We start from the raw sequence: 27,325 nt of genomic DNA on the forward strand, positions 1-27,325 counted from the left end.
CAGACTCTAATCTGGGAGAACTGGGTTTGATTACACACTCCTCCACTTGCACCTGGCTGGATGACCTTGGGCAAGCCGTAGTTCTGATAAGAGCTGTTCTTGAAAAAGAGCAGTTCTCGAAAGAGCTCTCTTAGCCCCACCTACCTCCCAGGGTGTCTGTTGTGGGGAGGGGAAGGGAAAGGAATTTGTAAGCCGCTCTGAGACACCTTTGGGTAGTGAAGGGTAGTGAAGTAAATCCAATCTCCTCCTCTTCTCTGCTTCATAGGTAGACATTGCATCTCATTCGGCACTTGGGCTAAAAAGGTTGTTTACCTTGGTATGAATGTTTCCTTTTCTTGAAGAGTGATGTTCAATTCAGTGTGCCAAGATTGGGTTGAGTGGATCTAGTTGTAACAGGCTTTTGTGCTGACCTAATTTATTGAGCATCTATGTCGCCATCAGTCCGTATCTATCACACAATATCCAGATTTGCTTTTGTAAATGGTAATATGGTCATGATGAGCTGTGTGGACAGCACTGAAGAGAGCTGTCAACCGCTGTTTGAGTGGTGTAAGGATTCGCTGTTTAACTATGATGCTATCTTATCGAGCAATATAACATCATAGATCAGTAGTTTAAAAGTATCTGTTTTGTGTAAACAGTTGCTACTGGTAATGAATTTAGATTGAACTATTTAGGTCCCAGTCCTGACTTGCTGTAATCTTCAGAAGATAGATGTCTTGGATCTTGTAGAAGATTTCTGTGGATGAAAAGGGCAGGGGTTACTGATTTCTCTTTTTTCCCTTTTCCCAAAGGAACAGTAGTGTGGTGGTCTGTATTTTGGGCTATGGGGGGTGGGGAGTCCATTTCTGTGTATGAAAATCCCTCCCATCTGAAGAACCCTCCAGTAGATCCAAACCAGTACCGGACTTTCTGTCCATTTATTTCATTATCTTCTTATTTTTCCATATTGTTAAATCTGGAAACAATACTTGCCAGTTTTATAGCTGGAATATGGAAAACAATATTTTCTTGAAACTTTACTGTAGCTTAACCCATGTGTGTCTTGGAGAGTATAGTTACATTTTCTCAACCTGTTTAATACTAAAATAGGGTATTGGCTACGAAAGTTCTTATGATGTGCCATGTACAGAACTATTCTGAAGGAGGTTTTGTGAATGCCATGTTACTATGGACTGCTGTGGTTTTAAGAACACACAGTTGCAGATTCTGGATTCTTAAAAATTTTAAATGAAAAATTAGTAGACTTAGAGAAGAAACTGCAGTGTGATATATAAATTACATTACTAGGCTAGTGTCATTTTGATCTTGGGATATGATTAGAGTAGCTATCCATGATGGAAGAAAAGCAACATATATGAATAAAATGGCCTACATCTGACTACTTCACTTGGCAAAGGTTGAAGCTTTCCTTTAACAAGTGACTCTTTCGTTAACATCTGCTTTGTACCACTGGATTCTAATGTCATTGCATTTTTATTTCTGTATTTTTAAGATATCAGGTATATATTTAAGATATCTATGTATAATGGTCTTCAGTATGGTTTATGAAAATCCATGAAGATTACAGCTAATTAATAGTATTGTCCCCACTTTCTCCCTGCTGGTGGGCATATGTTGCCATGTCCTCTCTCCCATCTGCAAGGTCTTCTTGCCACTACTGCTGTGGGCAATTGTAAACACACACACAGTTGCCAAGCTGGCAATTGTTGGTCTCTATGGTGGTGGGGTGGCTGCTGTCACTGTATTATGGAACCCAGCTGCTTGTTTTCTTGGCAGCAGCAGTTGCCCAACAGGTACCGGGTTGGGGGACGGCGCCAGGGGGCAGGTGCTCTTTTAGTATAGGAAGGCTAAGGAACAGCAACTAACTGTTCCTTTTTGTTACAGTCCCAGCAACCTCTGGAAGACTTGGATGCTCAGTTGAGAAGAGCTCTGAGTCCAGAGACTGTCCCAACAACATCGGCTACTACCTGTGTAAGTTTTTCTAGGGCAATTGAAAGTTTCCATGTTCACCCTCAAGCATTGCCTTCAATTGGTGCTCTATAACTCCTTGGGTGTGATTTGAATGATCTGCCATACTACTCTGTTTGCATATGCAAAGGTTTATATATCCTTGGCTGAGTATACAGTCTTTCTGTCCAGATTATGCTTTTATTAAATTAATGATAAATTCCCTTTGATGTGTAAATGCATCTCAGAGGAAATGGATGCTTTGAGAGGTTGCCTACGATAAGTTGTTTGAAGGCTGTTTGTGTTTTTTTACAAAGCTGTTGCTACAAATACCTTCCAGAAGCCCTTCAACTCTTAATAGGGTTAAGTAGGATCTTTTGGAATGAAATGTTACAGAAGGTAGTGAGTAAAGAACTCTCTAGTTCACTCCCTATAGCTGTCAGAAATGTTGTATTCTGTGTTCCATTTTGACTAGAATTTGGGGGTTTGTTGTCTTTGAACTGTGTGCGTCAGAACTTCAGGAGAAGGCAGATTTAGGTACTACTTGGGAGGGAAAAAATAGAAAGGGAAGGACAAAACAAGAAGAGGATATCTAAAACAACCGAGGTCTAAAGTGTTTGATAGTGCTCCCCAAATCCACTTATAAATACTCTGTCGGGGATGACCACTTTTTTTCATTCTTGGGAGTAACTCTGTTTCCAGACAGCAGTCTGTAAGTCTAAAAGTGTATTTTGCTGTAACATCCCAAGCACCTTTATGGATAGTCTCTATAATAACATCTCAGAGTAGCTTTTAACCAAGACATTGCATATAAGAGCCAAAGAGAGACAGTGAGTTGGACTGTGCGAACTGTGAATGGAAGACACTTTTGGCAAACTGAGCCTCATGGAGAAAACTCCATAAACCAGGAGGGGCTGAGATGATGTTGGAGAGTTGGGCAGCATTGGTCCCGACTTTTTTCTTATGTTGATGGAGTCTTCTGCTTCACTGGAAACTCCCATCAGTGGAACAGTAAGAAGGGACAGAGTCAGTTGATTCTTTCTTTGTAGCAGCTTCCAGTGCCATTCTGTTCACATGGCTCCCAAGCGTCAGTTTTTGGAGGTGATAAGAGTCTCTGGGGGAAGATGGAGGTGGAGAAGCTACACATTGCCCATGGTTTGTAGGAGCCAATCCAAAATTAGTGTAGAGTATCTTTGGCATCCTTTTCAATGAATTAAACCTGGGTCTGAATTGTACCATGGCAGATGGCAGTTCACGTTACAAACTGTTCATGTAGATCATAAGAATAGCATATTAGGGAGAAAGCAAGCCTGCAAACATTCTTCTTTGTTTAGTTTTTTACATTCAGGGAATTCTTTGTCTCTAAGAGCAGTTATTCATATGATACCTTCAGCCCCACTTGCAGTAAGAACTCTCTGACTCACACATAAAAAGCAAACTTATTTGCTTCACAAGTTGCAACTGTGAGCAAAAATGCCTTAATTAAAATTTGGTAAAGCTCTGGGGAGCCAGATCTCTGGGTCATCCATATAATAGGCATATGTCATTTTGTTTTATGAGGGGAATAAGTCTTGTTTCAATGACAGCAAAGCTTTTTTTTTGCAACCTGGAAAAGAAGCTGCTGTGAAAAACCGTTTGAAATGGAATGCCATTTACTTGCCTCAGTTCTGGAGTTAGCCGTGAAGAGAGCCAGTGTGGTGTAGTAGTTTGTGTTGGATAAAATGGGGGAGACCTGGCTTAATATCCTCACTCAGCTCTGGAGTTCACTAGTTGGCACAGGGCCATTTGTGAGCTTTATGCCTACCCTGCTTCACGGAGTGGCTGTGATAATAAAGTGGAGGAGGGGAAGACCATGCTTGCCACTTAAAGTTCCTTGTATGAAATATGATAGTGAAAAAATGGATAAGCTCTGAAAGACTACAGGCAAAGCTTTTGGGCGAAAGCTCTGCTAATGATAAAAAGAACTAAAAACTATTTTTTATTTGTAGCCTCTGCCATCTGCGGCTTCTACAACTGTTACTGGAGTGGTGAGTGCACTAGAACAGCCTTCGAATACTGGTAAGAACTCTTTGAGTGAGTACTGGCTAAAAAGGAAAACTTGCAGTTTGCTGTTGCTGAAACTGGTGGCTGTATTTTTAACAAGAATCTTATATACTGTCACAAATAGGGATAGGCATGAACTCGTCACGAACCTAAATTGGTCATGAAAATTGCCCGGTTCGTGGTTTGTGAGCTGAGGGTCATGCAGTCACGCCTGCAATGAACCACCTCCATGATTTTTACAGAGGTTCATGCAGCAGACATGCTGCCGCCAATCAATTAATTGTCAAAGAACCAGGGGGTTGGACTTCCTCAGCCCTGGAAACACCAATAGTGGCCCTCCAAACATCAAACAAAAACGGCCCTTGTGAGACAGGGCCCAGGTAGGGGGTGGAAGGAGATAAGGGAGAGGTGGAGGAGGGGTGCAGGACGGCGCAGGAGTGTGGAGATCCAAGGCTTGGGGGAGAAAGGGGAAGGTGATCTCCTGTTTGCAGAAACAGTGGGAACTTTGGGCAGCCAGGGGGAGGCCAGCAGATGAGGCCAGGCCAGAAAGGGGAACCCCAGGAGGCCTGGAAGTTGAGGATTGCAGGGTCAAAAGGAAAATGGGAAGAGAAGAGTCAGCTGGAGACTCACTGTGAGTTTGGTGTCTCTAGCCCACAGAGGGCAGCTCTACCGCATCATGAACCTCACGAAATGAACCGGTTCATTAAACAGGAAGTTTCATGGTTTGTGAGACCCCACAAACTGGGACAAACCTCCATTTTCCAGGTTTGTGCCCATCCCTAGCAATGCTCCCTCTAAGCTGTGGAGTCTTGTGAGCAAAAATTCTACTTTGTGAGCGACTGGCATTAAAGTTGTGAGCAAGTGATTTGGCTACTGCATAAATTAGTTTGCTCTGGAGCCATCCTTCCTGAGCTAAAACAAAAATGTGTGAGCCGGAGGCTAAAACACTGTGAGCTAGCTCACACTAACTCAGCTTAGAGGGAACACTGATCCCTAGTCACAAATGCTTGCTTTTGGCTTTGGAATTTGACCCCAGGACAAATGAATAACAGCCCACCCAAAATCGAGAAAGGTAGAACACTTGCGTGACACTGGTTAAAATGTTTAACTCTGGCTGCTTGAGAACAGCTGAGACAGTCTGTGGGGCTGCTGCCACCTTTGTTTTCAGCAGGGCTATTTTTGGGTAGGAACGCACAGGAACGGAGGTCCGGCTGGCTCCCAAGTTGGCCACACCCAACAGGAACTCATTAGCATGTTAGGCCACACCCAACAGCAGGAACTCTTTAGGATTGGCTACATTTAGGGGTGTGTGGCCTAACATGCAAAGGAGTTCCTGCAAGAAAAAAGCCCTGGGTTTTGACAACAAGCAAGGTAAACAGAATAAGAAGCAAAAGGTGGGTGTGGCTGGATGACCACACTTCTGGTAACATGAGAATGTGGCCTAATATGCTAATGAGTGGTGAAGTAAGGGGTGTGTCCTAATATGCCAATGAGTTTCTGCTGCTGGGTGTGGCCTATTATGCTAATGAGTTCCTGCTGGACTTTTTCTACAAAAAAAGCCCTGGTTTTCAGTATGCAAAAGCACAATTGCTTAATGTCTCAGTTTGGGCTGTGGTCAGCGATGCAGGAGATTTGTCAGTTTTTCTCAGTGCCGTGTCATTTTCAAGGTTTACTTTTTTATTTTTTATTTACTGCGGTCTAATATCCCATTCATATAGCGCAGCAATGAGTTAATGAACATTTTCAGGCTCTTCATGTACTCGTAACAATATTTATAGAATCCCGTCATGCTAAAAAGTATGTTAACAGGCCTGAATGAACAGATTGCAGCTGAAGTAGTGAATGAAATACCACTTTCTTTTGTGTAGCATGTTGGTAATAAAAACTGTTAATGCACTTAGGATGTACTTTCTTAGACGTATTTACAATATTAGGGAGACTAATGATCTGAGTCTTGGGATTTTTTCACAGTATAGTGAGATAAGAAGAACATTAACCTTCTCGTTATCACTTTCTTGGTTTCAGATTCTCAGGGTGCAGAGTGTTGTGCCACTACTACTGCCTCAGGGGTTGCAGTTCTTAAGATGGGTCGCTTTCAGGTATTAGCAAAATGTTTGCCTGGCCCTTGTTGATTCCCTGGTTGCTCCTGTTTTATAGATGGGAGTTCTGGAGTTGGGAGAACACTGTCCCTAGTTCATGTCGTCAAACTTGGATATCCTTCTCAGTTTCCCAGATCTAACACTCCAGCCTTGGAACAATACTGACATTATAAAATGTCCAGCATTTCCTTTTCCATTTTGATGGCATTTAGCATTAACTCAATTTTTTTACCTTTGAATGGTCTAGTATAATAGTCGATTGGCTGTTTTCCTGGGTCAGATTTGAGTGAACACTGGGGGGGAAAGGCTCTGAGATACGTTTACCTCATCTCTCCATCCTCTCTAGGTGTCAGTGGCTGTGGATGAGCAGAAAGACAGCGGAAGTAAGCCCAAGCACTTTGACACAACCACCTCTGGTTCCTCTTCTTTGTCTAGCAGTAGCCCAGAGAGTACTCTGGTGAAGTCAGACCCCAGTGGGAAAGCTGAGGCCATAGCGGCTACCTCAGATGTGGTGGATGGAGTCTCTTCACAAGCTTCCACCACCCAACTGCAGCCAACCAAGGTTGGGCGTTTCCAGGTGACGACAACAACTGACCAAGTGGGTCGTTTCTCCGTATCAAGAACCCAAGATGAGATGACCTGCGTGGAGAGAGATGTCCCTGGAATAGTCCCTTTGTCTGCAGAGTCAGAACAAGTTTCTTCTCCGCTCACAACTCCTAAATCAGAGTTTGCCGGGAGAAGACTTTCCCTGCATCTAAATGGACCGTCATCTGAGTTGGAGGCTGCCTTCCTGAGTAGGGCAGCTAAAGAAATGGATGAAGGCTCAGGCAGTCCAGACTCCCTCCATCCTCCTGGGTCCAAGATCAGTCTTCCAGCCCAGAGCCTTAGCAACTCATTTAACTCTTCCTACATGAGCAGTGATAATGAGTCGGACATAGAAGATGAAGACTTGAAGTGTGAGCTGCGCCGATTGCGTGAGAAGTGAGTGGACTTTTTCTTCTTTCAGACCTTTTCATGAGAAGACGCTGGAAGTATCTTTGCTGAGTTGGAAGTCTTTTTCCCATGTGACAGTCTGCTTTTAGATATTACAATATTAATTCCTTGTTGTCATTGATAGGAGGTCTACAAGATAGCTAAGGCAATTACAGTGAGATCTATAAAATCCACGTTTTCCTAGTGGAACTAGCACATGGCTATTCTCCTTGCGTGGCAAATGAAATGTGACTTTTTAAATTTATTTAGGACATTTCTTTGCTTCCTCTTCAGAGTCCTTCTCAAGGTGGCTTATGGTTAAAGAAACTTAATAGAAAAACAAGTAATTAAAGCATTTTAAAACTTGCTTGGGGCTACTGTCGTGAATTCATGGCAGAGGCATGCCACAGTCTGGGGACGTAACCCACCCATAGCTCAGTCTTGGCCACTTCATTAAAAAGATGAGTGAACCGTCTAGCTTATCAATGTGTGCGGGTGGACTAAAATGGTGGCATTGCTCTCCTCCTGGCTTTAATACCATAATACCTAAAGGCAAATTGTCTCTAATTTGAATTAACTTCGCAGCTACCCAGGTTGCGAGCGATCTGATGATGTGGGAAGGGAGAGTAATAGAAATGGTGTGGCCAATCCATTGTGTTTCTCTTCTCTAGGCACCTTAAAGAGATCCAAGAGCTTCAGAGTCGGCAGAAGTTGGAGATTGAACTGCTTTATACAAAACTGGGGAAGGTGCCTCCAGCTGTCATTATCCCTCCAGCTGCTCCTCTGTCAGGAAGGCGGAGAAGACCTACTAAAGGGAAAAGCAGCAAATCCAGCCGCAGCAGTTCCCAGGGTAACAAGAGCCCTCAGATTTTGGGTATGGCACTAAAAATACTGCAGTAGATAGAGCCACACAGGTCAGTTCACTCAGTGGCGCCTCTTGAGACTTGTTGGACAGGCTTGTTTGCAGACTGATTTGACTTGCTACAGTTGAAATTCTGCAGTCTTCTGCTTTGGTATCTGAAATTGCCTGGCCTCATCAGGCTGCCACTGAAAAGTACTTTCACTTTAATTTACTTTCACTTTAATTTTATTCAGCTCTTCTTACAAGGAACTCAAGGTAGTCCAACACTGTCCAATATGGCACGGTCTCATTTGTAAGTTTCACAGAAGATTTCAACTGTGTCCCTTACCATTCTGATGGTGAGCACTGTATTTTAGATTTATTTAGGGTATTTTTTCATGCTGCCTCTTCAGAGTCCTGCTCAAGGCAGCTTACAGTTAAAACAATGTAAAAACAAGCCATTGGACATGAACAGCCTAAGAATAGAAGCAGGCCAATTAAAAGTTGGTAATATAAATGACAGTTCAAGGAGCGCAGCAGAGTTTATGTGCAATGAAAAGTGGCTTTCCCTGTTTGTGTCGAGTGTGCACACAGAGAAAATACGTAGCTTGAAGGTTCTCAGTCAAGTACAGGAATCCTATGAAAGTTTCTCCTTTTTAACCTGTGCATTTCTCACCCTTGATTTTCTTCCACTCATCTTTTACTCCTTGCTGGTTTGCTGCCAGAACTTCCCTATATGTCTTGGCAGAGCATGATGCAAAATATAGAACTCCATGAGAATCTCTTTTGGGATAGGAGAACCAAGTATCCACCATGCTGCCCGTGCCCTAACTGTTTGCATTTTTTCTTCTGTAGGCAATCTGTCTGCTCAGAGCGCACCTTCAGTCTTGCCCCCACAACAGACCTTACACCCTCCTGGCAGTGCCCCAGAGACAGGACAGAATCATCTGTTACAGCCCCTTAAACCATCGCCTTCTAGTGAGAACCTCTACTCTGCCTTTACCAGTGATGGTGCCATTTCCATACCAAGCCTTTCTGCGCCAGGCCAAGGTAAGCATCCTGGATTGGTGGCATGGAGGCGGACTTCGGGTGGGGAGGGTGAATACTGTGTTGTGTTTTGGAGTATCGTTTTCATAGGATGAGCCTCCCAGGTCTGCCGCATTAACAGCAAGCAAAAATAATGATATGACCATGGAGGCTCCCACTTCTTGCACCTCCTGGTTAAGGAGATAAATGGAGGGTATGCAGAAGCTTGACTTAGTGGTGATTCTGTTGAAGTCAAAACGCTTGAGAAGACAGGGCTAAGAATAAGCTTATCTTGGATAAATCGGGGACTTGTCCACCTTGCTTTGGAGAGAGAGAGAGAGAGAGACACGCTTAGTGTGGTCTCTGAACATTCTGTGAAATTGCACATTTGAATGCTTTATATCCTTAGAATTACTTTCCCAATATGCTTGTTCTTTTCCTCCCCACTGAAAATATTTTGGAATGGCTGAAGTTGCAGTGTATGAATGTAAGTCCAAGGGGAAGGGTAAAAAAGGGATACACAGAGAAAAAAAATTATCGGGCTCCCCCCCCCCCCATCCAAATCTTTGTTGCTAGAGAAGGGAAAATGTGCTCATTTCTCTCTCTAACTGTATGAGCCCTACTAACCTGTGCCTCGTGTACCCTTGAAGTTGTATTATATAAGTGTGAGCCTTTGCTGTGATTTAGATTGCTTGTGGCATGCAGCCCTGTTGAACTAACAGTTGAAGGCTAGATCTGTCCCAGTGCAGAGAACAAACGTGATGTTTGGGAAGGGGGGTGGGAGGAGCATCTTGGTGCCTTTCTTGCCTCTCCTCTATTGACCTGAGGCTTTTTCTCTTGCGTCTTCCTAGTGCATTTCACCACTCCGGCCTAGAGTTTCTAACATCTTGTAGTTGTGTTCTGTCTCTTTTCTCCTTGTTCCTCCCTCCTTTTTTTTGTTTTTATCACAGGCTGTGTGAAGTTTAACTGTGCATCTGAGCGGGTGACATTCAAGCCTGGTGGCAGGAGGACCCGATTTCTGAGTACGCCCTGCTTGGCTCTTTGTGTGTAACACCTTTACTCCTTCCTCGTCTTTTTATTTTCTGCTACTTGGATCTGTTGCCACATGCCGTCCGTTCACATCTGCCTTCTTGTATTTCTCCAATCCCCAGGGCTTGGCTGAGTTGCTCTTAGTATACTTTTCAGGGGGGAAAAACATTCCCTTTCTAAAACTCCTATATTTCCTCTCCCCAGTCTACCATGGTGGCAGCGAGCATCGTGTTTTAGATCGTTCAGGAAGTGAGGATGCACTCTTTGTGGCTCATGTACTCGTTTGGATAGATTGCTCTATGGGAAGTAGCCTTGGGAAATGAGCAGCCAGAGGTCGTGAATATCAGGCTGGCATTTTCTAGTAGTTCACTTGAAGACTGTGTTTCATATAATACAGTCAGTTCACACAATGAAGGGTATGTCCATTGGCTCATAGCCAGTGTTCCCTCTAAGCTGAGTTAGTGTGAGCTAGCTCACAGTTTTTGAGCCTCCAGCTCACACATTTTTGTCTTAGCTCAGAAAGGATGGCTCCATAGTGAACTAATTTATGCAGCTGCCAAATTGCTTGCTCACAACTTTAATGCCAGTAGCTCAAAAAGTAGAATTTCTGCTCACAAGACTCCACAGCTTAGAGGGAGCATTGCTGTTTGGACTGACACTTTTTTTTAAGTGCAGGTTCATGCATGAGTATGAGGGCACGTGCAATTCAACAAGTTACCACAAAGCACTTAGGCTGAAGGCCCTGTGCATAGTAGTATTTGTGCTCATTTTGGAGTGCTTGGACAACTACTTTTCCATTGTTGGACTTCAGTCCAGGATGGGAGAATCCAGATAGATTTGTGGCCAGCAGCTTATTTTGCAAGGATAAGTCCGGGGGTTGCTTAATTGTAACTGTTGTTCTTTGAGCAGTCATCTGTGCATTAACACTGATAGACTTTGGGGTTTTGTGCCTGTGCGTAGCTTCAGTTCAGAACCTTCTAGAAGTTGCTTTTAGGCATGAAAATCCTCTCCCCTCATGGATAGGAGTTGCATCTTCTGGCTGAATTCTTGCCAAAAAAGTAATACTGTAGGGAAGGAAGGGTGGGTTTGTGTGAATGCACAGATGACTACTTGAACATTAGTTATAGGAAAGCAGTCTTTTTAAAAAAATTGTGTCCTCTGTGCATCACACTGATAGGAAAAGCGATCAAAGTTACCTACCTGAAGGTAGGTACAGGTACAGTTAGAAGAAGAGAATGTTGGGCACTGCTAAAGTACATCTCTGCTCTGACCCTAAGTTCTGTTTTTCCTCCAGACAATTTATATGCTGCCTCTTTAGAGACCTCCTTGAGGCAGCTCACAGAATAAAAACAAAAAATAATAAAACACTATAAAATAATTAATATAAAAACAAGCCATATACAGCCTAAAATGATATCTATAGAATAGTCATCAGGCTAGAAATAAAGCATTGATCACTGTTGCCAGATTCCTCTTTTCAAGGATCCTTTTTTTTTGAAGGAATGGCTTGGCTCATCAGCTGAAGATGCTACATGCCACGAAAGAGACGAGCTATAGTCTGGGATTCAGCAGCACTTCCAACCTCCTTCAGGCTGTTTCCTCAACCCTCAAACCACATTGTTATTGACAAACAGCACTTAAGTCTTGTCTGGACTTAGGTTTTTGTCCTTTCTTTGGACCCTAGTCGTGCAGGAAGCCTGGGTGTTTCCTGAATGGGCCAGTTCTGTGCTGTTGGTGTTGGCAGGAGAAGTACAGAAGCCAGTGTTACCATCCAGAACTACTTCTTGAATCTGTTTCTATTGACTCATTTGAGATAGAAAGTAGGGGGGTGAGTACTTCCCTATTTCTTTGTGACAGTGAGGTTACTGCAAGGAGAACTGTGTTAATCTTTGACATAAATCAGTCATTCATTCATGCACTGCAAGAACCCTAAATCTCTTTGAGAGGGTGCCACTGCTTCAGTTGCCTCTTCCAACGCGGAGGGTGGTTTTTGAGAAGGAGGGCAAGGTTAGATTGTAGAGTGTACATCTGATCAATTTGGATGAGGGAAGCAAAGCAAATTCAATAGATAATGGTGAGCTAGATAATGGTGAGATGGAGGATGTAGCTTTCCAGGCTGGCAGATGATAGTGAAAAGGGTGTAGGACAGCTAGGGAGAAGGGAAGGTCAAATCTACAGAATCCCCAGTTAGAGGCTCTAGATGACTTGAAGCATTGAGAGGTAATGTGAAGCCTGGGGGAAGGAAGAAGAGAAGGACCAATGTGATAAAGACTGATCCATGGAGGAGCAGAACCATTGCTTCTGGGTCTTGTAAATGGTAGATGTGAGCAACTGACTTGAGCGTTTTGTCTCTCTCTCTCCAGTGTTTTAAGTCTTGCTACTAAGGAAGGTTTCTCCTTCTCCAAAGGATAAATCCTGTATTCTTGCCTTAGGCTTAGGAGTCGGTGCAGTGGAGCTCAGCTAGGCAATAGTGTCTTTGGACAACAGCAGTGGCCCTAGGAGCTGCAGCTGGCAACATGGTCAGAGGTGATTATCTTGATAAGGTGCCGAGCTTACCAGTTCTTTCATGTCTGCAGGTATCTGATGTTCAAGGCTAGAAAAAGTATTAATATTTTGCCAAACAGGCAAGGTAACTGGCTACCTTCAGGGACAGTACAGCCAATGAACAGAACACATTATTTGTGCCGTTCACCCTCCCCCCCCCCCTTATCTATAGGAGCAGAGTGTCTTCTTGTGTCCTGAGAAGTCTGCACTGCAGTGGAATCGGGGAGAGGAGGAGCAGAGAGAAAGTTCAGCTACAGCTCCTAAAGAAAAAAAAAGCTGAATCTTGTACAGGCTCTCTAGTTCCTTCAGTGTGAGGGGTGTGGAAAGTTTACTGTTTTGTTCTCAGGAGTGCGTTGCCACCTAGAGCAACATAAGGAGAGTGGACAGGCTTTTGCAGATCAGCGTCTGTGAGCTGATGCATCAAGTACATGCTGTAGTTTTGAAGATTGTTTTATCATCAGTCCCAGAGAGGTGGCCATCTGAGTCAACAGCTCTTTGCACGTCCTTGTGTCTTTTTTTGGGGGGTAGAGCTTTGGCATCAGACTCTGATGCCTCTGAAGCCTTTTCTGATGCAACAGAGTCTGTAGGATTATCATAAGGTAAAGGTAAAGGTTCCCTTGCTCGAAAGCCAGTCGAATCCGACTCTAGGGTTGCGGTGCTCATCTCCGTTTCCAAGCCGAAGAGCCAGCGCTGTCCGAAGACGTCTCCGTGGTCATGTGGCCGGCATGACTAAACACCAAGGCGCACGGAACGCTGTTACCTTCCCACCGAAGTGGTCCCTATTTATCTACTTGCAATTTCTTGCTTTCGAACTGCTAGGTTGGCAGGAGCTGGAACTAGAGACAGGAGCTCACCCTGTCTTGCGGCACTCAGGTCTTGAACCGCTGAACTACTGACCTTCCACAGCCTGCAGTTCAGCGTCTTAACCACTTGAGCCACCGCAGCACCAGGATTATCATAATTCTCCTCAAAATGTCAAGAGAAGATGAAGCAGAGGTGTTTGGGGGTACTACAGGCAGTGATGTGAGGGGTTGCTGGACTGGTTCAGTGGGAATTCGTACTGCTATTGTAACAGGGTGCATCTGTAGGGAAAGTAGCATGCACTGTCATTTGGGCCAAGGGATGCACCATTGGTCCTGACAGAGAAGTTGGGGTTGGTGAGAGACTGTGACTGACCAGATTCCCAGCTGGTGTCAATCATGTGCTAGAGCTCAAGTCAAAAGCTGTACAGTGTGTGCTAGTGTCAAAAGCTGTACAGTGAGTGATGCCTGCAACAGATCATCAGGTATTGTCCTGTCTCTTCGTGAACACTATGCACTCCTAGTAGAAATGGGGATAGCAACTGGCACTGCATTGAAACTAGGGGCGTCCCAAAAAAACCCCAACCCAGTATTTTTTGGGTTTGGGTATATTGACTCTGAAAATTATCAATATTTCCTGATATTCCTGAATCCCAGTACCAGTATGGTATTCAGATTCAGGAAATATTCGGGAAACCGAATATTTGATAGCTGCTGGTGCCTCTCCTCAAATCCCCCCCCCCCCATTTAAAAAAGATTGGACCAGTGGGTCAAATTCTATGGGGTCTCAAAGAAGGTGTTCCCCATTGATTTCAATGGAGGGGGGGAAAGGCATTTAAAGGAATCGTGGTCCCTTTAAATGCTTTCTCAAAACCGTGCAACTCCAGTGGTGAGCCCTTTAAATGCCTTCAGAGTTTACTTGCAGCAGAGTCACATGGCTTGGAGAAGGCATTTAAGGGGACTGCAGTCCCTTTATAACTTTTAAGTTCGTCTATCTTATGGTCTTGGCCATTTTGGATAGACGAACAATATCTGAAATCCATATCTAGATGAATCAGAACCCGAAAAAATACTAATAAGGTATTTTCCTGGTATTTTTTTTGGCTTGGATTTAGCCAGACAACCACCACCACGACCACCACCCTGTTCAAACTAATCCCATGGGGCTGGATCGATTACTTCTGGTAATTTGCTTTGTATAGTGGCAGTATCGTAATTTAGTCCTGTCAGCACATGGTGTTCTTGTGATCGGGATGATCTCTTCAAGACTGGTTCTGATAGTGTTAAGAAACATTAATTTGGCAACACTGGCATCAGTCATGTAGAAATATATCTGCGTGTTATTGATTTGTTGGCCATTGCCTCAGAGGCTGAAGGAACTCTCTCCCAAAGAGCAGCCTAGAAGAGAAAAGAAGGGCAAACAACACTGTGCGCACTCACACAAAACCCCAACAATATATTTAAAAGGAAAAAAATTAGACCAAACTTCAATCTCTGAGAGTGGTCCCAAGCAGTGTTCCCTCTAAGCTGAGTTAGTGTGAGCTAGCTCACAGTTCTTTAGCCTCCTGCTCACACATTTTTGTCTTAGCTCAGGAAGGATGGCTCCAGAGCAGACTAATCTATGCAGTAACCAACTTTACTTTAATGCCAGTAGCTCACAAAATAGAATTTTTGCTCACAAGACTCCACGGCTTAGAGGGAACATTGATGAAACAGAATAAAGCAGGAAGATTCGGCTCCTCCCTCATGGGCATGCGCAATCATGGCTGTCTTTCTGAGTGAGGGCAGAGGATTTTCACATCTGAAAAGAGCCACATTAACACAGCTGTTCAGATATCTGACTTAGGGGTAGATGTGACTAAAGCCTGGATAGATTTGTGCACAACGGCAGTTCCTGTAAATGCGTTTGTGCATGGGAAGTTGACAACCATGTGGAGAATGTCTTCCAGTTCATGGAAATAGGAAAGATGTATTTATAATCCTCTAACTGGTATTAAGATGCTTGCAACCTATATGTGTCCTGTGCAAATTCTACCAGCATCATATCATCTTCATTAATTTAAATTTTTAAACCCCACTTTTCCTTCAAGGAGCTTAGGTCAGCCTACACGGTTCTTCCTCCCTCCCTTTGATTCTCACAACAACCCCATGAGGTAGGCCAGGACAAGAGAGAATTACTGACCCTTGGGCAACTACCGATTTTTCACAGCTGAGTGGGGCTTCAGCCTGGGTCTCCCTAGTTTAGGTTGTATACCTTAACTTGGGATCCCCAACCTTATTGAGTCTTTGGAATTATGGCACAGCGTGAGGAGTGCAGCCACAAAACAGCTGCTGCAGGACATGGAGCCAGCCACAGATTGCCACCATGGGAGGCGGAGCCATACACACAGAGGACGCCCGAGTGCAGGGGTCAAGAGGAGTCGCTTAAAAAAAATACACGGGGAAAGAGGAGTGAGAGGCAGCCACTGCAGGAATGCTATCTTAATCTGCACAGTCAGTCAGGAGCCCCACCTGGCTTCACCCACTTTCCAGGAACACTTCAAGGGCACCAGGAAAGGGGTCGGAAGGCCCCATGGCACCCACAGACACCACGTCAGGGGCCCCTGCCTAACAGTCACACCAGCCTGGATCTCAGTTGTCTTTTGATAAGCTGTTTTGGCTATTTGACATCATCTTACTCTTGCTTTGGAAGGAGTGATGTTTCAAGAACTGTGACACACCTCAGCATTAACTGAATAGATTAACATTATAGTTGAGCTCTGGGAATAGTTTTTGGAAATTCTGATCTTGTAACTTCTGCTATCAACTTGAATGAGCTAAATATCGATAGGGCCGTGAAATGTGCTCAGGTTGAATAGGTGGATTTCATGTCTAGCTTCCTGCATTTGAATTAGATGTGTGTTAATGAAGCGGGCAGAGCATCCTTTCCTGGGTGTGATAATAAATGCTGCTGTTCCTCTCATCCTGCCAGATAATGCAAATGTGCTAATTAAGGGCATCTGTCAATGTGGTACACCAAGCAGCAGCTCAGCCAGGCCGGGGATTTTTCTGTCTGTCACCCATGAGCAAAGCAGCAGTTTCCAAGGACAGCTGCAATGGGAATAATGATATAATCCAATTTGGTTTCTGGGAAGCTGAACTATCACCTTAGCAGTCTGAACCTTACCTTCCTTTCAGTGTATCTGAAAAAAGTGTGCGTGCACACGGACGTTCATGCCGTGAATAAAACTTTGTTGGCCTTAAAGGTGCCACTGGACTCTAAATTTGTTCTGCTGCTTCAGACCAACATGGCTGACCACCCGGATCTACCAGCTTAGCGGTACTTGTTAGACTTTGGTAAACTTGCTTTTCAGCAACTTTTATACTCTTACCAAAAGCATGGAATTCCCATTCTGGGCTTCTTGAAAGCAAATGTTCTGGTACAGTTAGCTTATGGCACGGAGAAAGGGTTCTGCAAACAGATAGCTCTGTAGGTAGTGGCAGTAGTTAGATTATCCTGGGAAGTGTTAAACAGTAATTAATGATATATCAGGAAGTCTTGGAAGAAAGCTAATAGCAAAGATGTGGCTAATTCATGTCGTGCATTACACGCTGTTCTAAAGTTTTTATGCATCATTTTTGAGGCAGCAAGAAACTCTTTTTGTGATGAGGAGACACAGGAAATGATGATTGGGGGCTGTAGACACAACCTCAGCTGCTCCCTCAGTTTATTGCAGCTATCCTGTAAATGTGGGCATTACTTGTAAAAGCACGGCTTGGCTCGATGCTGTGTTTGTTTACAGGTTTCTTGTTTCCATGGGGGAAGACCCTTGTTATACATTAGGAAGCTGGGCTCAATAACAGATGTATTTGTCTGTATAGCTGGAGAAAAAGCAGAAGAGGTTCAATAGGTCTGTTCCTATCTCTGGTGACACTGACATTCCTGGAAATAGTAAACTGGGCTGTGAAGGCTGTAAAGGCTCATCTTTCAGCCAGGAAAACGTGCATCTAGCAGCCTTAATAGCCCAGACCTGGTCTTTTCAGAGCTTGGAAGCTAAGACAGGTTGACCAGAGTCAGTTCTTGGATGAGAGACCACCATGTGTAAATGAAGGCAATGACAAACCACCTCTGCTCATCTTTTGCCTCACCCCTGAGGTAGAACTTCATGCAGTCGCCATGAATTGACTGTGATGTGACGACACATTCTGCCTTTATTGTGCATCAGGTTTTCAGAATCAGCTTCTCTTGTCTTCCAAGTCTTAATTGGACTAAATTTTTGTTTTCTCGAAGCAGGAATAGAACCTGAACTCTTCAAAAAAAATTTAACCCAAGTGGTGTGTCTACCCGAGTCAAAGCCCTAATGATGGGTTCGGTGACCAAGCCCCAGTCCTAATAAATCTAAGAAATAGAGGGATATGTAACAAAATATTTATTTATTTTTTATTTATCCTTCAATTTGTATACCGCTCACCCCCTAATATTAATATTGATTTACTTCCTTCAAACGGATGCCACTGTTATCTAAAACATATGTGCCACCTTTCCACCTGATCAGGGTGCCCACGGCAAGGAACAGAAGAAGCATTTAAGCAATTTAAAATATGTTTAAAATTATAAAGTAATTCAATAAAAACACATAAACACCATCAGTGGCAGGAAGAAGGGCCAGTGGACATTACTGGGGTCTTCACCTGCTGGTGAAAGACATCAGTAGAGGGAGACAGACAGATTTCCCTGGGGAGGGAGACCTAAAGTTTTCATGCCATGACTGAGAAGGCCCTTTCTCGGATCACCCACCCATACAGCCTCAGATGGAGGAGCTCCTGAAAGAGTCACAGTTGTCCACCGAGGGATAGTGCATTGTTGTGGCCTCCCTGCTTTCGCACCGGGCTTTTGTGCTGTTTGCTTAACACTAAATGTTTCTCACTGTCTCTCTTTAACAAATTGCTTTCTCTTTGTGCTTCAGGGAAGATGGTGAAAAAAGTCTGCCCTTGCAACCAGCTCTGTAGTAATTATTGCATTTTTGGTTATTTCTGAACTCTGATTGCCAGTGCCAAGTTGCTGTTTCGAGCTTTCTGAAGCTTAACCTCCCTGAATCTGTCTTGAGCACAGCATCTGTCTCATCTGTCTCCGTTACCTCTTCCAGTGTGTTGCTGCACTAACGTGGCACTAGGCCTGGACACCGTGTGACTGCTAAGGGTTGCTAGAAAGGCTTGTTGCAGCTGTCAGCCTCGCCTCTCTGGGATTCCTTGCTGTTGAGTAGTGATCTTTGGATCTGTATTTGCACCAGTAACGTTTTGCATCTTGGGCTGGGATGAACAGTCTGTGTGGGCTATTTGCTTATGATGACTATCCTGAAGGGGGCTTGCCTCACTCAGCACTGCACAGAGTTGCAGACAGTACTTCCATACCTTAAAGAGGGAAGACAAGCACACAGATGTCCGCAGTGTACCTGCAACATGGCAAAAGGGGCCATCATTGGCAAGATTACTGGTGGTAAACTACCTCTGAAACAAATTGGTGGAATTAAAATGGAGGGTTGCATGACAGGGCCCGAGGCCTTCAGATGAACCTGGTTTTGTTCTGTAGTATAAAGAACAAAAAGTAAGAATCTAAATGTTTGCTGTGACTGAGCAAGATTAGAGGGACGTTGTTTTCCGTGGCCACTGATCTAGGCAATTGTCAGACTCTTCTTGATGGCTTAGCAGTTCTCAGAAATCCATTCTTACCAGACCAGAGACCAGAGGAGAAGGTGGCTTTCCGATATAGCTTGTGATCCTTCTCTCTCCCCCTCTTCCTCTTTGTCTTAGCTATCTGAACATTGCATTATCAACAGCTTTGAAAAGAAACAAATCCAACCAAGCATTAAAATATTGTCTCTCACTCTGGAACTTCTTGACTATTACAGAACATTAAGTTATCCCATATTTGCCAGATATCTTTGAAGGTAGCTTAGAGATGTGTATTGATTTTTTTGGGTTTTATAAATACCCAGCAAGAAGAATGGAATTTCTGGCCATCAGGAGGGGTCTGAAGACTACATACTGGTCCTTGCACAGAATGTTTTAACTGCAGAATGCACCGATCCCCCCACCCCTGTCAAGGTTTTTGTTGGTTTTTGTTTGTTTTTTGATGCTTTTGTTCACTGTTGTGTGTTTCTGTGCTGGTTATTCTCCTGCCTGCTTTTTTATGAGATGTATGTGCATGTATGTGTGTTTCAATTCTGCTTGTATCACTTGCTTGAGATTTGTTATGTTACAGAGAGGAATTCCCTTTACATGTTACACATTTATGATCTTATCACTGTTGACTCCTCCTCACCTGGGCAAAAGACTCTGTTTTTTCTTTCCACTTCCTTGCATTTCTGCATGTGGCAGATTAACACCAGTATTTAGCACCGGGTGGATGGGGTGGGCTTTTTGCCACCTGAATGAGTGCTGTCTCTGCTTGTTCACATTTCATAGTGCAGTGGCACCTTGCTCAGTTGCTGTAACTGAGGGGCAAATTAGATGCAAAATGGAATATCCATGATAAGGTTTCCCCACATTTTAGCTGAATAGCTGCACCAGTTGGCTGCTCTGAAGATTGGGGAAAGCGTCAGGGAGCGGTCTCCCTTCCAGCCGTGCTCCATCTTTCTCCCCCAGTCTTCAAAGCAGCTGATGAGCTACCGATTGGTTTGAAAGCAGCACTACATGAGGTCCTGACTTTGGGTTTCTGTATTGCATCTGGTTTAACCCTAGTAAAGTTTCACTTGACCTGGATTCAGGGAGGCCAGTTTTTTCTCTCACAAGCAGGCCTCCAAAATTCTGTTGCTGGTTACTATGGCTTCATTCCTAACAACAAGGTCACACTCCTAAACAGCAGGAGTGGATTATCAGAGTTTGTGGATGTGATCTGGTGCAAAGGAGGCCTTGGTTCATTCTTGTCAGGGTTTTTTTTTTTTTACAGTTTTAATTGCAATACATTTTCTTCATTAGTTTTAGAAGCAAGTTATTTGAACTTACTGTGTTATCTCCTGCTAGTTTAATGAGTGTTCAGCATTGGGTCAAATATTCTTCTTGTGTTGAATGGGAAGGACTTCCAGAGGACTGGGGATTTATTCCTGATCAGTACAATATTTGGACTGCATGTCAGGCTTCCCCAGATAAGACTTCTTGTGTAATATTGGGCAACACATTTGCCTTACTGGCTCTAATAGCATTTTTAATAAACGGGAAATAATGTCCTACCTAGACTCTCAGTATTGTTAAACGCTTGCACTGAGTTTACTGCTTCTTGAATAAGTTATGAGCTTTAAAAAAATTTGAAGCTTTATAAAAATTATTTCACTGTTCCACTGCATGTTTGTCACAGAACAGAACAGAAATTTAGATGTACTTGGTGGACGTTAAACCCACAGCTCCTTGATGCATCCTCACTGGAGGATTGCTGCCCCTAATACAAATATCTTTTTCCAGTCTTGAGTGCCTGGGGCTCCATATTCTCCATCTGCAGACTGGAGCAGCAGTCCATGCTGAGAGTACTTCCTCCTGCTCTGTTGAGTGGGCAGAGCTGGTGGAGGCATTAATCCCATATAATAAGTGCTTGTTAACTTGACGCGGAGCAAACTATTCATCATGTCATTAATACCAAAAGCTAATTCACCCCCCAGTGGAAAATGGCAACTTCACTGAGCACCCACTGCCCTGGAAAATAACACACAATCGCATAATTAACCTAATAAGAGAGAGTGCTAGCGCTGAGCCCTTAAAGCCCTTCCTCTCCATTACGTCTTCGTGTTGAACTGCAGAATTCATGTGCATGGCCTTTTAAATATCTTGCTCTCTTCCGTTTTCCATCTTAGCTTTCGTTTTGGTGGCCTGTAGGAAAATATAATCAAGCCCGGCTTTAAGTGACAGCGCTTGCTTTGTCATTCCAGGGACCAGCAGCACTAATACAGTCGGCGGTACAGTGAACAGCCAGGCACCTCAGTCTCAGCCTCCTGCCTCTAGCAGGAAGGGGACCTTTACGGATGACCTGCACAAGCTAGTGGACAACTGGGCTCGTGATGCCATGAGCCTCTCCGGCAAGAAGAACAGCAAGGGCCATAACAATTACGAGGTAAGTTCTTGTCCTGTGCTAATGCTACAGATCACTGATGAACCCTTGGTTATCGTGTTTATCTGCATGGGTGAGGCACACAGTCACACAAACTTGTGCAGCAGGAGGATCTGTTTCATGAGAAGGCTCATGAAACATTATCAAGGTACAGAGCGGACTCTGAAGAGAATACTTTGCTAGCAGCTCTCGAATAACTTCTTTTTGGGGCTGGGTTTTGTTTTAGGGCCCAGGAATGGCGAGGAAATTCTCTGCACCAAGCCAGCTCTGCATCTCGATGACATCCTCTCTTGGTGCTACACCCATCTCTGCAGCGTCAGCTACCTCCCTAGGTCACTTCACAAAGGCCATGTGCCCCCCTCAGCCGTATGGTTTCCCAACAGTGCCCTTTGTAGCTCCCTGGAGTGGGACAGGTGGTCCAGCACTGCAGCCTTTAGGCCAATTCCAGCCTGTTGGAGCTGCCTCATTGCAAAGCTTCAACATCAGCAACTTGCAGAAATCTATCAGCAACCCCCCAGGCTCTAATCTGCGGACCACTTAATGAGACCCAGACACACTGCTGGGTAGAACTTGGGGGGGAGATGGGGCCCTGAATCAACAATTAGGCTGCAATGAACTGGCTGTTAGTGCCCAAAGGGGAACGAATCCCCCTCTAACCATTGCTCTTTGCTCTCAGTAAGAAAAGCCCCCCATTCTGAAGATGGGGAGAAGGGTGATCAGGATCTTCCATGACGGGACATGCTTCCTCTTGTTCTTGTATGTGGCAAAGTATGTAATGATGGAAGTCACCAAGCAAACCAGTGGCCTCTTATAAAACTCATTGGGTTTAAGAGGCTGAATCTACAGTGGGTTGAGAGAGTTGCTGTTTGTTCAAGCATGAATCTTTAGTATGCTGTTTGTCTTGCTCTGAGGAATCAAGCTTAGGGAAAAGCTTCTCCATGTTCCCATCTTCTCTCCCTTCCCTCAAACCATCACATTGGAGTTCCTGAGATGATGGGACACAGAGGTGGACTTGCAGAACAGCCCATGCTTTGAGATAGGTCATTACTGCTTTAAAGTTAACATTTTTTTAACAGCTTCGACTGCAGCATTAGAGCAATTTAAAATTGTTTAGAAGATAAATTTTTAAAAGTTCCCTGCGGACATGTACTTACCATCAGTTTTGATGTGGAAACACTGTGATATATAAATGTTGTTGGACAACAGTAGTTTAAAAATGAGTGGAGTATAGAGGGTTAAACAGTTAAAAGGAAAAAAAATGGGAAAAAAGCTCGCTATATCCTGATACTTATTGGAGACACTTTAACTTTTTTCCTTTGTATTTTCATTGTATTAGATAAATGTGAATGTATAATTGTATAAATTAATGTACTTGAATACTTGTCTGTTCTCCCAGTATGCTTGCTGGATATTTTAGTGCCTTGGACTTTTATTGCTTCTGCAGTTAGCATCACCATCCCAGCAGACTTTAGACAGGCAGAGGGAAATGGAGGTTATTTGGACATAGTCACTGGAATACCAAAGGGTTAACACATTGGATGTTTATACTGCAATAGTGTCTAGAGTAGGTGTTGGATGGGGAGCTACTGCAGCTGTATGTTGGAAGAGTAAAGTTATGGAGTGAAGGGGGAACATATGAGGTTGATGACACAATGGCTATGAGGGCTTAATGTGGAAATGCTAAAACGAATGAATATGTGACCAGAGTAAAAGCTGGGCTGGAAAAGAACAGAGGGAACAGGGAGGAAGCATTTTTGTACCCCCCCCCCCCCCCCCCCCTTTAAAGGGTCAGCTCCTGTGGGTGGTTTGACTTCTAAGCTTGATGTAGTAAAGGTTTTGCAGGCGGGGGAAAGAAGGGTGATGTAAAATTGTTGGAGCTATAACTCTGGGAAGGGAGAGTGTCTGCTGGGATCCCCCCCCCCTTTAATTCAGTCCACAAAAGCCAGGAGCAGAACTTCCTGGTAACACTATCCATTTCCAATGATGGATACACTTGAAACAGCCAGCATAAAAAAATTGCTCTGTCTTTATAATTTTGTTCCATGTCTAAAGGACTTAAAACTGGTACCAGGACTGTAACTAACTGTGTTGCCTTCTAGTAGATGTACTGTATCTCCTACTTGCCACTCGCCACCGCCTTTCTAACGTAAAATATTGGTCCCCTATTCAAACAAAATACTGCAACCAGCTAGTATTACTCTCTGTTGCTGCAGCAGGCTGCAAAGGGTTGAAGTAGTTCTGCTGTGTACTTGGGAGCAGCTTTGCTGCTGGTCTGGAAGTCTACTAAGGAGGTTTTAACTTCCTGAAGTTCCTCTGAGGTTGCAGGGGAGTTGTTCTTTCTGTACCTAGTTCACTCTTCCCTCAAACATATGCACAGGTTTTTCTTTTCTTTCACCTCGTTGAAGTTTACAGTTGTGTTATCAGAAAGAAGGGTAGGGCTGGGGTATGTGGGTCAGATAGCAAAAGAATGAAGTCTAGTGGGCTAGGTTTCAACTTTTCAGACTGGGCGGGGGGTTTCCTGCAGAGGAAACGAACTGAAAAGCTTTGTGAAGACACAAAATGAGGTTGATGTGCAGAAAGAACAAAGGAACAATAAGGAGAGATACCACTTCACGGTAGAGGGACTAGTCAGCTGAGTGTTGCACAAGGGTGGTATTTTGGTTTAAGATGCTTGAGGTCGGGTTTTCACTTAGTTATGCAAGAGCTGGTTTTATTTACCATTGATTACCCTCCTGTGGATGAAAAAACTGAGGTCTAGAGGAATAAACTAATGCTACTGAACTGTTAAATTATTTTGTGTTAATATTACACTTTGAGTACCTTTTTCCACGAGATCTGTTTCTGAATTACAGATGTTTTCTTTACATTATTTAACAATGTACACTGTAAAAAAAAAAAAGAAATAAAATGAATTCAAACCTTGGGCTTCCCTGGCCGTAGTTAATGGTATGTTTTGCACTAAATCCAGGCATTGCGCTTCCTGTATGATTGCGCTTTGTGCTGCAGTTTGTTACCTTCTTTGTAGATATTTAATGAAATCATTCAAATAAACCAAACCTGCTTTTGTTGAGCTGTGTTTTTTTTCCCCCCCATTCTCAGCCAGCTTTTCCTTCCTACTGTCCCCAGACGTTTATCTTCCAGGGAGCTCATGTTACAGTGACCACACGGTGGAGTAGCCAGTCATCACAGTGCTACTCGCTACTTCAGATCTCAGTGTTAAGAAATGCTGGACAGTATCCAACCAGAGCAAATTACTTAGGATCACTGAGAAAATGTGTGCCAAGGAAAGCTGAATTCTGCAACCTGTTTGGGAGAGATGCAAGATACTGAAAGCTGGGCTACCAATTGCACTGCACCTTATTCAGTCACACACCAGGCAGGCATTCCTATTCCCTTTCAGGTGAGGAAAAAAATGAAAGAGACGATTCCCAGAAAACTGCTTAGTGTTTAGACTGCAGCATGTCTCTTTCTGAACCTTTGCATACACTGCCCTGTTATTCTTGCAAGAAAAAAAATTAGGCACACCTATTTCCAAAGATGTTCGATTCTATTACTTGAATGACAGATATAGTTTACTCTCCTAAACATTTCTTTGGCGATATAAATGTAGTCTTGCCACTGGCTATTGGATAATCCCCAAGTTGTTAAAAGTATTCGCCTGTAGGCTTTCCTAAATTGTTTTCCCAGGAAGCTTTGCTAAATATGATACACGGCGAAACATAGTTGTTGCTGCTCAACTTGCTTCGAGAGAGGTAAGGTTCGCTTCGCTTACATTCAAAGCTGCAATTAGGGTCATGGGGGAAGCATGCTTGTGGTACTGAAACCAAACAAGTTACCCTGAAAGGCATCTGACTGCCAGTAGCAGAGGAGGGACTGCGTAAAAATCTGGACTGGGGTGTGTGTGCCAGTCCAAAGCATGACGCTCCTTTTGTGAAGACTACCGAAAGGGCCTCCTGCATGGTGGGATTCCACTAACAGGGCCATTACACTTCGGCATAACTCAGCACTGAAAGGAGTTTCTCAGCTGTGGGTAGGAAGAAAGACCGTACTTGATATTTTGGTCTTTCTTGTTACCACGAAGTAATATAGTCTGTAAAAACAACCAGGGCTGTCACTCAAGGTTCCACTGCATAGTCCTTAAATTAGCATATTATCAGAACCTCAGTATGTACCTCAGAGAGTGAAGATTTTAAAACAACACTGTTGAAGGTTAGGCTGCCCTTTGTGAAGTTCCACTTGCTACACATACCAGATTATACTGTAGCCAATTCCCTTCCTATAGTGTCACTGATTAGTCAACTAAAGGGCTACTTGATTATTGCAGATTAAAACTGGCTAAAATCTGTAGTGTTAGATCCAAAAGAAAAAAGGTTGGAAGGACAATGCATGTACCTGTCTTTGTCGTAATACTTTAGAACTGTGTGATGATAAAGGCAGCTTTTGTCTATTTCAAATACTGGAAAAGATAAGTGCAGTCTACCCCGCCCCCTTATTAAAACAGAGCACACTACTGTGACTAGGAAGCAGTATTATCTTGAAATAATGTTCTAAAACGTTGGAGGCCCATTAGGCATACCAGTGCAGGGTGCAATTTTGACATACCATTCCTCCGCCCATTATTCTCTGAACTCTCACAAACGTTGTAAATTAACCAAAACACCCACCTACCTGATGACTAAAATATACTACAGCAGTGAAAGTCATTTCACCACATACCTGTGAAGTCCCCTGAGGAAGAAGAGACTTTAGCCTTATCTGTAGGTGGTCAGGTTTTCTGGCTTTTGTCACCTGAGAGGGAACGGCCCAGTTTGCAGTTCTAGTGATGATTCCCTACGGACAGGTTTGCACAGCTATATAACCTCTGCCTGACCTTTTTGACCATTTCCTAGGATTGTATGGCACATTATGAACCAGGGTCACAGGGATATGCCTGTTTTGATTGTGGTCATACTCTGGTAATCGAACGATGACAGTATCCATTCACAAATGAAAAGGTTCAGCTTGGCCCACATAAGTTTTTAACAATAGTCCATTGTTCACATTCTCTGGTGCTGAGGGGAGAAGCCATTATATTGAGAGAAAGACCATCCCCCTCAGACAGTTGTCTCTCACAAGGAGGTTATAAACTTAAAAATATGCTTCAAGACTCTTCCTATGCTACTTTGAAGTTTTTAATTGGAACAAACTACACAAACAGTTTAATGTTCAAAATTTTTAAGCCTGCTAATAGATGATCCGGTTTGACCCTTTAGCCATCTGTTTGGACCACAAAAAATGCCATGCAGCTTCCCTTAAGCATCCTACTCCTAATATTATTCATTTCTGAGACCTTGTCATTTTATTCTCCCTTACAGAGTGTGTTTAGATGAAATATCAGCTTCTTTTCTACAGTATTATTGCTACTATTAAAAAACTATAATTAGGATAGAGGAGGCTGTTTCCTTACAAGCAACAAAGGGTTAACTTCCATAATTTTCGGTTTATGGGACTCTAACCCCCCCACTAGTGCAGAGAACCTCCAGGAGCAACACTGGGTTTCACTGTGAAGGTCTGTGGTAGAAGAAAGAAATAAGTGGAAACCCCCACCCACCCAGCTGGAAGAATGATCCTTTTCAGCAGTGTAAAGTTACTGCAGCCCATTAAGGCCATATCTTTCCCAAAGGAACTGGTAAAAGAATTAATCCTTGTCTGTTCAGAGACTTCTGGGAACAGCAGGTGTATATCAGAGGCCAAGGGTTTATTGCTTGCAAAGGACCAAACAAAATATGACACTGAGTGATCCCTTATAGAACTTCATGGCATTTTAAAGGGAGATAATCACTCAGGGCTCCAAAAATTCAGATCAGTCACAGTGTACTAGACAGCATTTGTTTCTCTTTAGAAATTTTAGAAAGATCCTTCACTGATTTCCCACCTCCACACTGGCTTTAAGTTAGTGCCTATA

The 27,325-nt window shown here is 43.6% G+C and overlaps 1 protein-coding gene across 4 annotated transcripts in view; it reads left to right on the top strand.

The window, feature by feature from the left end:
* The window catches only part of WNK1 (WNK lysine deficient protein kinase 1), a 144,660-nt gene extending 121,511 nt beyond the window's left edge, over nucleotides 1-23,149 (top strand). For 3 of the 4 annotated variants that reach the window (XM_015422877.1, XM_015422879.1, XM_015422880.1), the window contains 8 exons: nucleotides 1,888-1,974; nucleotides 3,939-4,008; nucleotides 6,019-6,092; nucleotides 6,439-7,073; nucleotides 7,736-7,938; nucleotides 8,761-8,955; nucleotides 21,203-21,384; nucleotides 21,608-23,149. In XM_015422877.1, coding sequence (XP_015278363.1) covers nucleotides 1,888-1,974; nucleotides 3,939-4,008; nucleotides 6,019-6,092; nucleotides 6,439-7,073; nucleotides 7,736-7,938; nucleotides 8,761-8,955; nucleotides 21,203-21,384; nucleotides 21,608-21,922 — 1,761 coding nt within the window. In that variant the 3' untranslated portion in view covers nucleotides 21,923-23,149. The remainder of the gene's footprint in view (nucleotides 1-1,887; nucleotides 1,975-3,938; nucleotides 4,009-6,018; nucleotides 6,093-6,438; nucleotides 7,074-7,735; nucleotides 7,939-8,760; nucleotides 8,956-21,202; nucleotides 21,385-21,607) is intronic. The other variant, XM_015422878.1, reaches the window with a different exon arrangement.
* Nucleotides 23,150-27,325: the final 4,176 nt, after the last annotated feature.

This window comes from Gekko japonicus, unplaced genomic scaffold (assembly GCF_001447785.1).
Source record: "Gekko japonicus isolate JY-2015 unplaced genomic scaffold, Gekko_japonicus_V1.1 scaffold34, whole genome shotgun sequence".
NCBI lineage: Eukaryota > Metazoa > Chordata > Lepidosauria > Squamata > Gekkonidae > Gekko > Gekko japonicus.